Here is a 15,508-nt window from a genome sequence, read left to right on the forward strand (position 1 = left end):
CACTGAGCCACCTTCCCAGCCCCTCAAAAGAACTTTGAAGTAAAGAAATTTGGAAGTGACTGGACTATTGTCGCTTCTTGTTATGCTGGGAATGAGTTATTTTTCATAAATATTGTTTATATTAATAAATGGTAGGTTTATTGAATTTGTTATATGATAAGTTTCTCTAAATATAATCCACATATGTCAAAATCCTTTGGGATGGATATGTAGTATTTTTTAAACAATGAGGTAAAAAATTTGACTCTCTTAATAATTGAACATCATTCTGAGTACCAAGTTTGCTTCTGTTAAGGATTTGCCATTATGTTCTGTGAGAAATAATACCTACCAAGGAATGATTTGTATAATGCTGCTTAAAAAAGAGTAATTTTGATACTGTAAAATGAAAGAGTATACTTAGTTGTATTTGTGTAGAATTCCCAAATCTTGGTTGATATCTAAATTTGAATCATCTTACTAAAGTACCCAGGTGTCACTGCAGGTAAAGAAGGCCTCTGACTGTCCCAGTACTTTACCCACATAGTATTTTCTTTTCTCCTTACTTTCCATGTAATGAGGATTGAGGACCTTTCATGCTAGACAAATGCTCTACCACTTGAGCCACACCTCAGCTCAGTTATTTTCTCTTTTGTATTTTAACTGGGGTTTTGCATAAAAAAATCAGCAGATAATCCTCTGTCCTCACTTATTTTAACAATGTTTCAGGTAGCAGTAATTTTAGATTGCCTTTATACTTTTGGTTTCTTGTTTATCATGTGATTTTGATCAGAAAATAGAACCTGAAGAATCTGTTTTTTCTTTGATATTTTCATGATATCTGGTTGATTGTTGTATAAATATTCAAGACTTAAGAGAAGAGAGTACCAGGCTCTGCATTTATCTGTAAATCTGGCTTGTTGATTGTCTTCTTTCGCTGCAAAAAGATAAGCTCCTTTTCTTAAGGTCAGGTTATTTGCTAACATAATTACAGCTGAAAACTTCTTAACCCATCTGAAAAATTCTCTTGACAGAGAAGGTACTGAGACACCAGGACAACTCTTACATTCTGTCATAAAGTAATTCTTTTGCATCTTTTGATTTGTCAGATTCTGAAAGGAATACTAAGATACCTCATTCCATTTTTTTTCTTGCTTAATTTTGCTTATAGATCTAGAGATTTGATTGCCTCTGTGATACATAGCCTCTTGATATTTTTTTGTAACCTTCATGTAATCTTTAAGGAATTCTGCCTCAGTGAAAATACACTTGTCCAAACATAGTCATTCTCTCAAAATTAGCTCAGTTTTTAAAGTTTTTAAATACAATTTGTTTGAAATGTTCCCATTGTCATTGTACTTTTTTACAGTTAAAAATTCGTTAGCATATATTACTTTTAAAGCTTGGCTGTGTAAAAAGTCATAGAAATACTTCAGATCATTTTAGAATCTCTCAAGATTTCCATAGTCACACTGAAATAATAAAGTGTTCTAAGACTAACATAGTATTATTTCATTTTAGGAAGAGGAGTGCGCTTATATTACATAGGTGGGGAAGTTTTTGCTGAGTGCCTAAGTGATAGTGCAATCTTTGTGCAAAGCCCCAATTGCAATCAGAGATACGGCTGGCACCCTGCAACAGTGTGTAAAATTCCACCAGGTACGGACTCAACAGTATAAATAAACATATCACATCAACTTACTTAGCTGTTCTAGTTGCTAATAATTTTAGGAACCAGGAGATGATTTGCATGCTCATATTGTAAATAAAACGTATATTCCTTTTAAATTGTTTCTTAATAATGATGCTGTTCACACAGTTTCATTTGTTATTTTTTTTCCTAGGTTGTAACCTGAAGATCTTTAATAACCAGGAATTTGCTGCTCTTCTGGCTCAGTCTGTTAATCAGGGTTTTGAAGCTGTATATCAGTTAACTAGAATGTGCACCATAAGAATGAGTTTTGTAAAAGGTTGGGGAGCAGAATACAGGTATGAAATATATATTCAGTTCATTAGTTTCTACAATATAATTATTTGTATTCTATTCTTCTAGCGTTCATTTATAATCTCTTTTCATTGAAGATCTGGAGTTAGCTGATCTCTATGTATAATAATAAAGGAAAAGTTGGAGACCTGAATTCAAAACTGTTGTAAATTCCAGTGCTGGCATTAGAGATGATATGATTCAAGCATGTAGGCATACATTTTAACATAATACCAGTATATTTAAAGGGTTATGTTAGTTTACAGAAGGAAAATTTTTTCACTTAGAACTCAGAGAAGGCTTCTTTGTAGTGATGAGACATCAACTACTTTTTAAAAGATGTAAAGGATTTTATAGGTAGGAATGGATGGGGTGGAAAGTTGTAATCCTGACAGTTAAACCGCAGCTTTGTTTAGAGAATAAAAATTGAAAAACTAAGATTGGACAAACATGATGAAAGGCCATTTGAGCAAATAACCTCCTTATTTGTGGTCTCATCTTGTATTCATTACCCAAAGTCAAGTGAGCTTCACACTGTGGCTCTTGTAGTACTGTATGTACAGGTATAATAGAAAAAATTTCAGACATAGAAATTTAAATATCAGCACTTAGAAGTTAACTTGAGCATTTTCATAATCTGAAAGATATAGTGGGGTACTTATATCATCCTACAGAACACATTTTTAGAAATACCGTTTCAAATTATATTAGGCACATATCATTCATTTGGAAATGAAGAGCTGATAACAGACTTTTCTTATGTTTGGAAGGTTGTTATGTAGAAGATGCAGAAGCACCATTATTGACTTGTCTGTGTAACAAATAACTCAAACAAGTTCATGAGAGGGACAGGATGTCAGAAAACTTGGTAATTCCCAAGGAGTTGTCAGTTTGTTGAAGTACTAGGGGTATTTTGTTGGTTTGTTTGTTTTTAATCAAAAGACTGAGTGATATTGCTAAAGAAGATGTTTATTCTTTAGCTCTATTAGGGGAAGTTCAACTCTCAAGTCTTCTGTGGTAAAATTTTAGCTTGGGTCAAAATTCAATTTGATTTTGATATACTCTAAATTTGAACCCTGTTCCATTTAAACTCTGTTTGATACTAAGTATCTTATTAATCTGTGGCTGGTTGAGTAGCGTGACTATTTCTCACTTTACTTGCGATAGTACTTCCTGTGTACTTCTCTCCTCTTAGCCTGATAGAACTTACATTTTCCCTCAGAAATGTCCCATTTTAAGTAATGGTTAAGTAACAATGTCAATAAACTAATCTTAATTTAAGAGGAAAAGAATGTGTTTTAAATTTCTTAAAACAGTTCATTGGAGTATTTTGATTTTGAAGATGAGCCATTTTTCAAAATAATAACCCAGATGTACAAAATTAAGAATTGTTCAAATGATATAACATTTTGTTACATACCGTTTGCTAACTTTTTTTTTCTTATATTTATTCAAACAGAAGACAGACAGTAACAAGTACTCCTTGCTGGATTGAACTTCATTTGAATGGACCTCTACAGTGGTTGGACAAAGTATTAACTCAGATGGGATCCCCTTCAGTGCGTTGCTCGAGCATGTCGTAAAGCTTCATCATCAATCAAGTTCCATCAAAAGACTTAATGTAACAACTCTTCTGTCATAGTATTTGTGTTTGGTCCCCATGGACTCTTTGCTATCCAAAAAATCCAGAGAGAAAACAGCACTTGAGGTCTCATCAATTAAAGCACCTTGTGGAATCCTTTCCTATGTTTGAATATTAGATGGGAAAATTAGTGTCTAGAAATGCCCTCCCAAAAAGGGGAAAAAGAAGATTTAAAGACTAAGGATATCTTGTTGGGCCTAAGACTGAGTGTCCCAAAGGTTTATAATACAGTAGTAGTTAATGTGTACAGGTAATGGATCATGACCCAGTATCGCAGTATTGTGCTGTTTATATACATTTTTTTAGTTTGCTTAAATGAGGGGTGTGTGTGTGTGTGTGTGTGTGTGTGTGTGTGTGTGTGTGTGTGTGTGTGTGTGTGTGTGTGTGTGTGTGTGTGTGTGTGTGTGTGTGTGTGTGTGTGTGTGTGTGTGTGTGTGTGTGTGTGTGTGTGTGTATGCATGCGTGTGTGTGTGTGTGTATGCGTGTGTTGCTTCTTGACCTTAGACAAGCCTTTATAAAGTTACAGTACCTACTCTGTTATTCTCACTTATCCGTTATTTTTGTGTCTTTTTTAATATATAATATATATATCAAGATTTTCAAATTATCATTTAGAAGCAGATTTTCCTTGTAGAAAAACTAATTTTTCTGCCTTTTACCAAAAAATAAACTCTTGGGGGGAAGAAAAGTGGATTAACTTTTGAAATCCTTGACCTTAATGTGTTCAGTAGGGCTTAACATTCGTTCTTTCTGTGTTTGTTTATTTACTGGTAAATCTTACTATAGAGATACCTTGCTGACAACTTTTCCCAAGCCTCTTTTCTTCATCCCACTTTTGTTCTGATACCAAAACAGTGCAGCGTGACATCATCATCAGTAATAGTTGCGCTAATAGCCCCTGGCACCAGTTAACTCTGGGACCAGTAAAAGTTCGTATGGACTAAGTCCCCTTGACTTGCAACCAGATAATAACTGACTTGTATAGCCTATCAGTCTACTGATTTAACCTTCCACTTCATAAAAAATACACAAGTGACAGTGTAATTGTTTTCAGGGATATGCTAGGATTACTTCAGTATATTTATCCTTTTTAAAAAGCCAATCTAGTAATAAAGTACCCTTTTTTAAAAGGTATTTAAAAATACTTCAGTAGTAGACCTGCTCTCTGATTTGAGGAGCTTCATTTGACTCAGTTACCAGATTGTATTATGAAATGGACCTTTTATAATGTAATTCCATAAAAATCCCTAGAAAAGTTATGCTGAGGTATGATCAGCAGATAAGGGCCATCTGTTTTTAAAGTATGTTGTATTCAGTTTATAAATAGGATGCTGTTTTGCATAATTAAGAATTTAGAATTTTAAAAACTGGGAGAAAAGCAAGTAAGTTTTTTTTTAGCATTTACTTCCCTGCAGTCTGACCTGTTCCTAACTCTTCCTAGGTATGAGGTTGGCTTCATGCACTGCAGTGAGAAGATTCCAGCAGCTCTGTTGATAGACCAGTGTTGCAAATAATTATGTCTAATGTTGACTCATGACAGTGTAAACATTTCTTCTTGTTTACATCTCAGTAGAATAACCACTCCTGATCTCGTTTTCGTGAATTTTCATACTTTTGGAGATAGATACTTTTGGTACTTGTTCTTTGAAACCATATTTACCTGTATGTACAGGTTTCATTTTTGATACTTTTTTTTCAGCATTTGGTTGTTTCCTATTGTATACTTTTCCATTTTCATATATTTGTGTGTATATGTATGTGTTCATGTGAATTTGGTATAGTAATTTTTTATTCATTCAATGAATATTTATTGTTCACCTGTTTTGTGCTAGGAACTTTCTTAGCCTTTAGAAGAAGGTGAACAAGACAGCTCAGCTCCTGCCTTTGCCAAGACAACATTGATCAAACCTGTAATCGTCTTATGTGTCTATGAAGGAGATAAACAGGGTTCTGTCTAGAGACTAGCAGCTAACATGATGCTTCAGGTAGGACATTGAGAAGGCCTCTGAGGAAGTGATGCTTGAGCTAACACCTGGTCTAGAAGGAGCAAATCATGTGAAGAACCAAGGGAGATTAGCACTCCTGGTGAAGGGGACAGCATCAAACACAAAGGCTCATGCTAAAAGTAATTCACTATTAAGTGGTCATGCTTTATACAGAAACCTCTACACAAAACCAAACTTGAAGATCAGAATAGTGCTACAGTTTATTATGTTGAAGGTGGCCTTATTTTGTGATACGCTGTTTCATGTCATTCTTATTAATAAATTCTCTGCCTGAAACCTTTGCTAGAAAAATTTCCTATTTGCACCAGGCCAATACCACTTAATTAAAAAACCCTTTCTTGCGCAAATTTTCACCAACTTGTGACCTGCTGCTTACTTCCAGACTTCTTGTTTCTCACTGATTGTTACTTCCACTGACAGGGTGTGAGTTATTTCCCAGGTATTACCACCTTCAAGCCTGCTGGCCGTCTCAGTGGAGGATCTGTCCTTCACTGGAAGTTTTGATGTACTTGAGAACTTGTACTGATATTGAAAACACCTGTTGTATTGAGCAGTTGATTTCATCATAGTGGTGATTATGTTTGTGTGAATATGTTTAATGATCATATTTGCTCTTTTAATGAGATACTGGTTTTTGTATTATATTTTTTCTACTGTGGCCTAATTTTTGTTGTTTTTTTTTCCCCCTTTTCATTTTCTAGGAATAGTTTTTATTCCCAATGATAGTGTCTCCTCTCTGTTGATTTTTGTCTTGATTGAAGTTAGCAACATGATTTGGGATTTACCCTTCATAGCCCTGTGATGTCCTTCATGTAGTACCCCAGAACTGAATGGCCATGCTGGTGTACCATTTCTAAGGTGATTTAGGAGGTGTCTTCCCAATGGCTCCACAGAGGCACTATGGAGCTGGCCTAGTAGGACTTGGTAGCTGGTGGAGTTCCACATAACATTTCTTCTGAAAAAAGTTTTATTGCCTTTTAAAAATATGTTTTGTAAATTCTTTAGAATTAGAGTAGAAACATCTAACAGGATTTAGTGCCAGTCTTTTGTGCTAATTTCACCATATTAAAGTTTTCTTGATAAGATCTGATTTACACAGACTATACACTATGGTACACATTCACTCAACCAGTGGACACAATGATGCCTGTTGTCTACTATGGCCCTCAAGCATATCTTAGTCCTGTGAGCATATACTCTGCCCTCAGGACATGTTGCCCAGTTTTTCTGGAAAGCTAAATCTTATTCCACCCTAGTACTTTATATTCTGAGTATATTTGCAGCTTATTTAATATCTAGTTGTATTTTTTACTTTAAACCATATGCAGTTTGTTTCATTCATCTGCCTTATAAACATTGTCAGATTTTTCCTTTTGTTAAAATTATTTTAATTTACTTGATTTGTGCCTTTGTTGGTTTCATCAAGACTAAGACTTTGAAGATGCAGAAAATCAGTCTAGTCTCTTGCTAGTTGAAACAAATAAAAGAAAGTATATGCCCAGTTGGTTTCTCTACCTCTTCTAAAAGCTGCCCATGTTTACCCTTAAAATCTATCCTTTTTAAATTTACAAAATACTTGCAGCAATTATTCTTTATTAGGGCCCCTCTTAGTTTGGATTGGGATGTTGATAGTGGGATTTAAAGCAACACAAGACGATCTTCACTGTACTGGAAAATCTGTCTTTATATATGGTCTTTGCTTTAAAAACAGGACATTCTTATTTCCCCATTTGCCCCTACACCATGCCATCTTCACAAGTATCTATCTCTATCTGGACATGAGCAACCAGGGATCTTTTTTATAACTCTGATCTAAGGCATTGATGTTTAGATGCCCATTGTCTTTCATGTGCTTTACTTAGTTGAATCTTTTTTTATATTCCTCAACAGAATTTTTTGCTCCTTCCCTTCTGACAACATGTATCCAAGTGGTACTTGCTGATTACATTTTCCCCTGCCAGCCATATTTTATGTGTGTACATCAAAATGTTTTGTTTTTTTTCCCTCAGAACTTGACTGTTTAAAGGAAGATTTTTTTTTTTTTTTGTATGCCAAGTCCTCATTTCTTTACCAGGAAGGTCAATACTCAGATTTCACTTACCTCTTAAAAATAGCTGGTTAACTGTCTTTGTGACCAGCAAGTAGCAAACTAGCAGACTTTTAGTTACCTTTATAATGGACTTTGCTGATATTTAAAGCCAGTGTTAGCCCTATCCCACCCTGGGGCTTACTTGATTTTTGTATTTAGTACAAACATCATGGTAATGAATATGGTCTCCAACCAGTCAGAATCCTACTATTGAGTTCCTTTTCTACCCTTGCAAGTTTTTGTGAGTATTTTGTTCTTTCAGGCAATCTCTCTTGGAGTGGAATTCCTGTGTTTTGTACCTCACAGCTAGGAAATTGAACTATATTAGGTAGTCTCATTGATAGCCTTTATGATAAGAACTGAGCTCATACATGTGTTCATGTAGGAACTGTTTTTAACTTGGATTTTACAGCTAACTTTATATGTAATAGAATTCACATTTTTTAGCGGGACAAAAACTGTATATGAGTTTATAAATACATATACATGCAGAAAAATGGACAGAAGGGTCATTGTAACAGTCATGAATGATTCTGTTGTTTAAATCTCAGATCTTCCTAACTTGCTTTCAGATATTTTCCTTTCATCACAACCATCAGTGTAATTTTTTTCTTTTAATTCTGCCAGTTTTAATTTGGCTATTCAGTTAGTTGGCCATTTTCAGGCAGCTTGACAAGAATCCTAAGTTGATTTATCCACAACAGATAAAGCTCTTCTGTCTACTCCTTCTCCAAATTACTAAACATTTAATGGTTTCTGAATGTATTAACTTAGGGTTGATTATTGTTAGATTACTCCTCACTTTAGTTCCCCTCTCTTCTTCCTAAGGTTGCTTAAGATACTTGGGAAGTACCACCAGAAGCTAATGATAGCCTGAAAGAAGGTGGTTTCCAGCTTGACTTTAGCTATGCCCAACAGCATTGAGTTTCCCAAGGTTCCTTTGGTCCTCCCTGACTCACAGGGGACTTAACTAGAGTATTTTAAACTAAGGTGATGTCAGTATCAATTGGTTTGCTGCCACAGGAGGCCCAGAGTAGAATAAAAGTTTCACTACTGCTTGATACACATTATCTTTTGAGATACAATATCTTACGATACAGATGAGAGGGTTTGTAATTTCACCTAGAGGAATTTGAGGTATTTATTTTTTAATTTAATTCTGCCTTCCTAATTTTTTTTTTAAATCTCTTGCCCAAAATTTCCAGTTTGCTCTTTTTAAATGGATGGTCTTTCTAATTAAAGACATTTATTGAAAAATAAAATCCATAATGTGTTCACTTAAGGATAAAGTGAACATTTTGAATTATAAAGATAGCTAAATCAGAATCAACTCTTCTTCCTTTTCCCTGTGGCTTAAATTTTTTTGGCTATTTTACAGTGTTAGTCACTAGGTAACTTGCCATATTTCTAGTTCTATATTAAGTTCTGCCCTTTACAATGCTGTAGCATAAAGTTGGTTCTTAACATTTGTCTGTGGAAATAGAAGCTTACTAAAGTCTCTTTTTCCACTGAAAATTTCCTTTCCTCAGTAAGTCCATAAGAAAATAGATATGCCACTGTTATTAGTCACATTCTCAGATTGTTCAAGCTGAAAAGAATTGTGCAGAGAAAGGAGAGGGAACATTGCTGGTGAATATATGTCCTTACCTTAGGAAGATAGTCATTGTTGGTTTGTGTAACTGATATAAACAGGTTAAATCAGGAAAAAATAATTACCACATTATAGCGATTAGATGGTGTGCATGAATATTTAATTAAAAAGTATTTCTTAGCAAAATGCACAACTCAGATTGGGTATTTCTTAGAGACCAGCTTTACCTCAGGCTTCAGTTTTGCTTTTATGACCCTGACTTTTGAAGCATAAATATTTGTGACTTCTTATTAGTGATAGTGATGGTGTGACACTAAACATTTTATACAAGGGGATAAAACAAGAAAATTCGTAGAGATTAAGATGAAAGTAGTTCTTCAGTTGTTGAACTAGATCATAACATTGTAGGCAAAATAAAAATGTGCATATCAGAGTATTTTTGCCATTCTTCCCCAAGGTCAGCCCTTCTGGTAGAATACTGTGGAAAGTACCATGATTTGGGCTATTTGTAAATATCTCCAGTTGGCCATCTTTTTAACTATATAAGCAAAGATGTTGGCAGTAGCTGGTGGGTTGTTTTGTTGTGTGTGTTTTTTTAACCTTAAAAAGGATTATAGAAAGACATACAAAACTTGATTATTTGTCTAGCTCTGAAAAATCTCAAAGGTATAAGTGAAATACTATGTGACTAGACAAAGCCAGGTGGACTTTTGGAAGATTATCTGCAAACAGGTTTCAGTAGTGGACTTTGTTGTTACTACCCACTGAATTTGCTTGGTTACTCACAATTTTTTTTTTTTTAAAGCTAACACCTTTAGGGTATTTCTGGACTTCTAGCCTTTTAGCAAGTTTGGAGGAACTAGCCATCAGTTAGTGGGCTAAAAGAATTTGGGGGCTGATATCCTTAAAAACGGCCTTATGCTCTTGGACATTTCTGTTGATTATGAGGGAGGGTTGAGTGGTGTTCTTAGGATAACCAACTATTCTGGCATGCTGGGAACTAAGGAATTTCCCTTGGGGCCAGAGCCAGGGAAGCCCTAGGCCCCCCCCCATTAATAATTGTCCCCCTTTGGTGTCCTCATGATTTACTCTCCCTGGTGTTGTCATAGTTGTTGGCTATGCTTGCTGCTCCATGGCTGTCAATATGTTAGATGCTGAGATAGCTTTTCTCTTACTACTATGGATAGGACTTGAGATTGTAACAGGCAGTGATCCAAAACACCTACATTGTAATGAGACTTCACACTTAGCAACCTAGGAAATGGCACTGCATTTTTAATGAGAAAAGACAACTAGATAGCTAGGCTCTTCACAATCTGTAAGTGTATCAGGTGTGAAACTTCACAATAAACAAAAACAGTGTGGTTGTGGATTTCTCTCATAAGAGAAACATAGCTTTTGAGGTCCTGACCTTTATAAATATCCCGGTCTGTCCTGCTCAAAAGGACAGAATACAGTATTATATTTCTTTTTGTTGACTGTTGTATTGAAATGATCTCATGCACCAGCCAATCACAGGTGAAAGATTGTGTGTCCTGACACAGGCTGCACTGTTTGCTCTCAAGTCTTACGTCCTCCCATCCTGAAGGTGCTTACTAGCTAGAACACCAAGCTCAGGAGCCAAGGGTTTCCTAAGAAGGCATCGATGTTGTGATGCAACATGGTGGATGCAGACTGTTCTTATTCCCTACTGGTAGTCTTCAGGGGCTGCATCCTCTGCACTGTGATGATGTGTTCTTTGTAAGCCTTCTTCCTATAACAGTCAGAAGAATGATGTGGTTCCTTTTTTGTCATTAAACAATGAGCTGAGGCTTTATTACAGCTGGTTTTCAAGTTAAACTTGTGAAATACTGATTTCCTTCCCCTGCCCACACCAAATATTTTAGTCTATTTAAAGTATTAAAAAAATAGTTCTACTTAAGAAAACATGGCGTAAATGTCCTGTGATTTCTGGTCAATTTTATATATATATTTGTGTGCATCTGTATGTGCTTTCATTTTTTACCTTGTTTGCTCTCTACCTGTGTTAACAGTATTGTCGCCATTGAAAGGTGAACAATTTTCCTAGCATTAAAAAAAAGCCATTTGAGTTGTTTACCACGTTATTATGGGACTGCTTCTTATTGTAATGGTTTGGGTTTACTGATCTTGTTTTTCAGAGGGGATTATATTTTTGTGTGTGTGTCCACTGCCTAAATTACAAGGATACAAAACAAAAAGGCCTTAAGGCCTCATGTTCTCCCTGGGCTTTTTGCTTACCACTTGAGCCACCTACCACTTGAGCTATACCTTTAGTTCCAGCTTTTTTCCTGGGTTCCTCCCCCCCCCCCCCCCCCATCTCCCGGGCTGCTTTAAAATCTCTATCCCCAGATCTCAGACTTGTAAGTAGCTAGGATTATAGGTGTGCGCATCTGTGCCCAACTGTTGAATTCTTAGTAGAAGGTAAGAATATTAAGCCAGTAACAGATCCAAGGGCAATTCAGCCACAGAATAAGTATGCTTTCTAGGAAGTGACACTAGAGAATGTGTCTAAAGCTACATGCCCTTATTGGTGATTGAGTAGATGGGAATGTGAAAATAATTTGCTAAGTTTTTTTTGGGGGGGGGTCGGTCATGGGGCCTGAACTCTGGGCCTTGGCACTGCCCCTTAGCTCTTCAGCTCAAGGCTAGCACTCTACCACTTGAGCCACAGCACCATTTCTGTCTTTTTCTGCTTATGTGGTGCTGAGGAATCAAACCCAGGGCCTCATGCAAGGCAAGCATTCTACATTGAGCCACCTTCCCAGCCCCCATAATTTTCCAAGTTTAATGAACTGTTTTCAGTAGATTACTTTGGCGAACACTAATATTTCCTTACTGCTATATAGTAATAGTATTACTTTGAAAATTTTGAAATTAGGGAAGATAGGTGGTCCCACAGGGACAGGTGCTTCTGAACCATGTGGTCCAGGAAGAACATGGACTTAATACAGGGTAAGTGCAGTGTTCAAGTTTGCATTCAACTTGCGGAGCTGGAGATGACTTCTGAAGTAGGTCAAAATGAGATCTTGAAACCCCTCTTGCTTGGGAGATCAATGTGTATGAAAACTGGACAATGATACCAAGCTGCTATCATTTGTGGAGGAAAGAAAAATCTACAGCCCATAAACAGATGGGAAGCCTATACAATAATGGAGCCTTGTCAAGTGTGGTGGTGCACATTTGTAATTCCAGCAGAAGCAGAGGTGGGAAGATCCCAAGTTTGAGGTCAACCTGAGCTACATAGCAAGACCCTGTGCCAAAAAGCAGGCAAACAGCTTAGGTAACTGGGAAGGAAAATCCACCAGGAGTTGTAAAGCTTGGATTTCATAGTCTACAATGAGAGACATACTACTGAACAGTCGGTTGGCAGCATGGTGGTAAGTATGCCAGCTAAGGATGGGCTGCGTGGGGTGGGTATGAAGGTATAGCCGCATTTACACTGGTTTTGTGTGTGTGTGTGTGTATGTGCGTGTGTGTGTGTGTGTGTGTGTGCGCATATGTGTGTGTAATAAAACCATATTAGCTTACAAGGCTGAAAGTTTCCCAGAGGGTGTGTGTGTGTGTGTGTGTGTGTGTGTGTGTGTGTGTGTGTGTGTGTGTGTGTGTGTGTGTGTGTGTGTGTGTGTGTGTGTGTGTGTGTGTGTGTGTGTGTGTGTGTGTGTTTCCCAGAGGGTGTGTGTGTGTGTGTGTGTAAATCATCAGAGGCCCAAACTCAGTTGTGATTTTCAGTCATGGCCACTCATGTGGAATTTCAGCTGGAAATTCATGTACTCTGATTGCAATCTTAAGAATTTTTTCATGTGAGATCTTGTCTATGTTGTAACTGGTAGATAGATGTTGATCATACGATGTAGAATAAGTAACACTTCAATGCACAAAGCTCACCTACTTACTTGTAAATGCTTTTTGCAATTTAAAAGTATGTTTGGGCTGCAGTGGGGAAAATGAAGATTAAAACAAGCCTAGTTTAATCATCTGAAATGAAAGTATTTTGTAAAAATATTTAGGTTGCCCTTTTATATTGAAAAAAAAATAGATGACTGTCTTTGTTTTACCCATGAACTGTGGCTAGTTCAGTCCAACTTTTAAATCAAGATCTGGAATAATAGACTGTGGTATCTCCTCATTTTAAAAGCATACTTAGTCAATCATGAGCACATTTTCTAAGGAACTGAATTTTGTAGAGATAATTGGATGCTTTCATCTGTAACAGAATTAGTGGCCTGCAAAGCCCTGTGGTTTCTCACTCAGCTCTGAAGTTGTTAAAGGGAGAATTTTCTGCTACAAGCTATATTCATAAGGAAAGTAAAAGGTAACAATTTTTTTTCAATTCTAAAATGAAAACCACTGATAAAAATTAAAAGTTTAATTTTAACAGGTTTGCTTGCTCTTTATCATTCTAGTATCCCAATATTTTAAAACTCATATATGCTGGTAAAGTCAAGTACTATATTTTAGTGCTCAGAGGGTTTCTATATATATATATAAGATGCAATATTTATTTGCCAAAATACCAACTTCATTCTCTATGTTCTACTTTTTTCTTTCTACTACTTACCCTCTGTTATTAAACCCTTAGAAAACTACCATATCTTACAATTCTTAGTTTGTTGTTTTTATTTTTTAAAGAACTTAAAATTATACAGGAAGAGAGACCTAAAACTCCAGCTTATCTTTTTTCTTTGAAAGTTACTTCTGAAAATGGGCACATAATTTGTTTATTCACTTACTTTCTGATTTTTATCTATCATTATTCTAAGAATGTCACCACCCACACTAATCTCTAGTGTGTAGTTAGTATAGAGGAATATTGAACATAGTTCTTTGAGACTAAACTGGGAAATCGCAGAGGTTCTATTGGTATGATTTAGTCTCTTTGATTGCCAGGCAATTTCTCCATAGCCAATAGCAGTGTCCCGAAGTCAATTTAAGACTGGAGGATTGAATGCTTGAAGAAACAGTGCTGTAAGAGATAAAAACCCAGTTGCCTTCTTTGAACATACATACTTAGCCTTAAGTGATTTTGAGAGAATAGTGCTAGCTCGCTCTTGCTCTCTCTCTCCCTGTCCCTGTCCCCCACCCTCTCCCTCTCCCTCTCCCCTCTCTTCTCTCTCCTCCCTCTTCTCTCCCCTTTCCTCTCCTCTCTCCTCTCTCCTCTCCCCCCTCCCCCCCGATCCCTGGGGCTTGAACTTTGGGCCTGGGTGCTGTCCTTGAGCTTCTTTTGCTCAAAGATAGCTCTTAACCACTTGAGCCACAGCTTCACTTTTGGCCTTTCAGTATATTGGAGATAAGGGCCATATTTTCCTGACTGGCTGGCTTTGAACCTTGATCCTAAGATCTCAGACTCTTGAGTAATTAGGATTATAGTCATAAGCCACTGGCACCTGGCCATTCTGTTAGTTTTAAGCCTTGGTTAAATATGGAAATAATGGAAAATAGAATTAGAAGTTTGGGAGCATCCCTACCCTTACTGTATTAATTTATATGACTTTGGGTATATCATTTTATTAGTCTCCCTTCAAGTTCCTCATTAACACAAATTACCCCAAATGGGGAGGTTAATTTTCAATGTAGTTGAGGATGGAAGGCAATCTCTTCAGTGAGCGTATATAATACAACTGAGGCTCAGTGTTAATATGGCTGAATCCACACTGTCCAAAATACTAGAAGATGGTAACACGGTCTTTACTAACAAATTCTCAGGAAAGTTGAAAATAGATGTAAAACTCAGAAGTGTCAAATAAGTGAAAACCTATTGGAACAGTAATCATCACTGAAGTAATGCATAATAGCTACAAACTCCCAGTGACCCAGTACTTATTGTGTAACAACAGCCATGTCATTTATGAGGTGGGTTGGTGATGAAACTGAGTGTCTAGGACAGTCATAGTCTTGCCTGGTGTACCAGAAGAGTTGCCTAGAGGGATTCTACTTCTTTCCTATGCTTTTCCACCAGACAGACCCAATGTTTTCATGGCAGTGGCAGAACCACATCCAAGCCCAATCTCACGGGTCCCTTTCTGCGAGCTCCATGCTGAGCAGTGCTCTCAGAAGGAAGCTACTCAGCCAGCTCCACAGTAGAAAGCTGTACAGTTTCCAGAGGTGACAATCTGCCAGGCCCTGTCAGCTTTGCACTGATGAGTTACTTACTATCCTTACTATTACTGCCAGCAATGAGGAAGAGGGGAAGAAATAA

The 15,508-nt window shown here is 36.7% G+C and overlaps 1 protein-coding gene across 5 annotated transcripts in view; it reads left to right on the plus strand.

The window, feature by feature from the left end:
* Smad2 (SMAD family member 2) overlaps window positions 1–11,396 on the plus strand; it is a 69,284-nt gene extending 57,888 nt beyond the window's left edge. For 4 of the 5 annotated variants that reach the window (XM_070029197.1, XM_070029195.1, XM_070029199.1 and 1 more), the window contains 3 exons: window positions 1,501–1,638; window positions 1,824–1,968; window positions 3,423–11,396. In XM_070029197.1, coding sequence (XP_069885298.1) covers window positions 1,501–1,638; window positions 1,824–1,968; window positions 3,423–3,546 — 407 coding nt within the window. In that variant the 3' untranslated portion in view covers window positions 3,547–11,396. The remainder of the gene's footprint in view (window positions 1–1,500; window positions 1,639–1,823; window positions 1,969–3,422) is intronic. The other variant, XM_070029198.1, reaches the window with a different exon arrangement.
* Window positions 11,397–15,508: the final 4,112 nt, after the last annotated feature.

The sequence above is a fragment of the Dipodomys merriami genome, unplaced genomic scaffold (genome assembly GCF_024711535.1).
Source record: "Dipodomys merriami isolate MVZ:Mamm:240054 unplaced genomic scaffold, mDipMer1.0.p SCAF_2, whole genome shotgun sequence".
Classification (NCBI taxonomy): Eukaryota; Metazoa; Chordata; class Mammalia; order Rodentia; family Heteromyidae; genus Dipodomys; species Dipodomys merriami.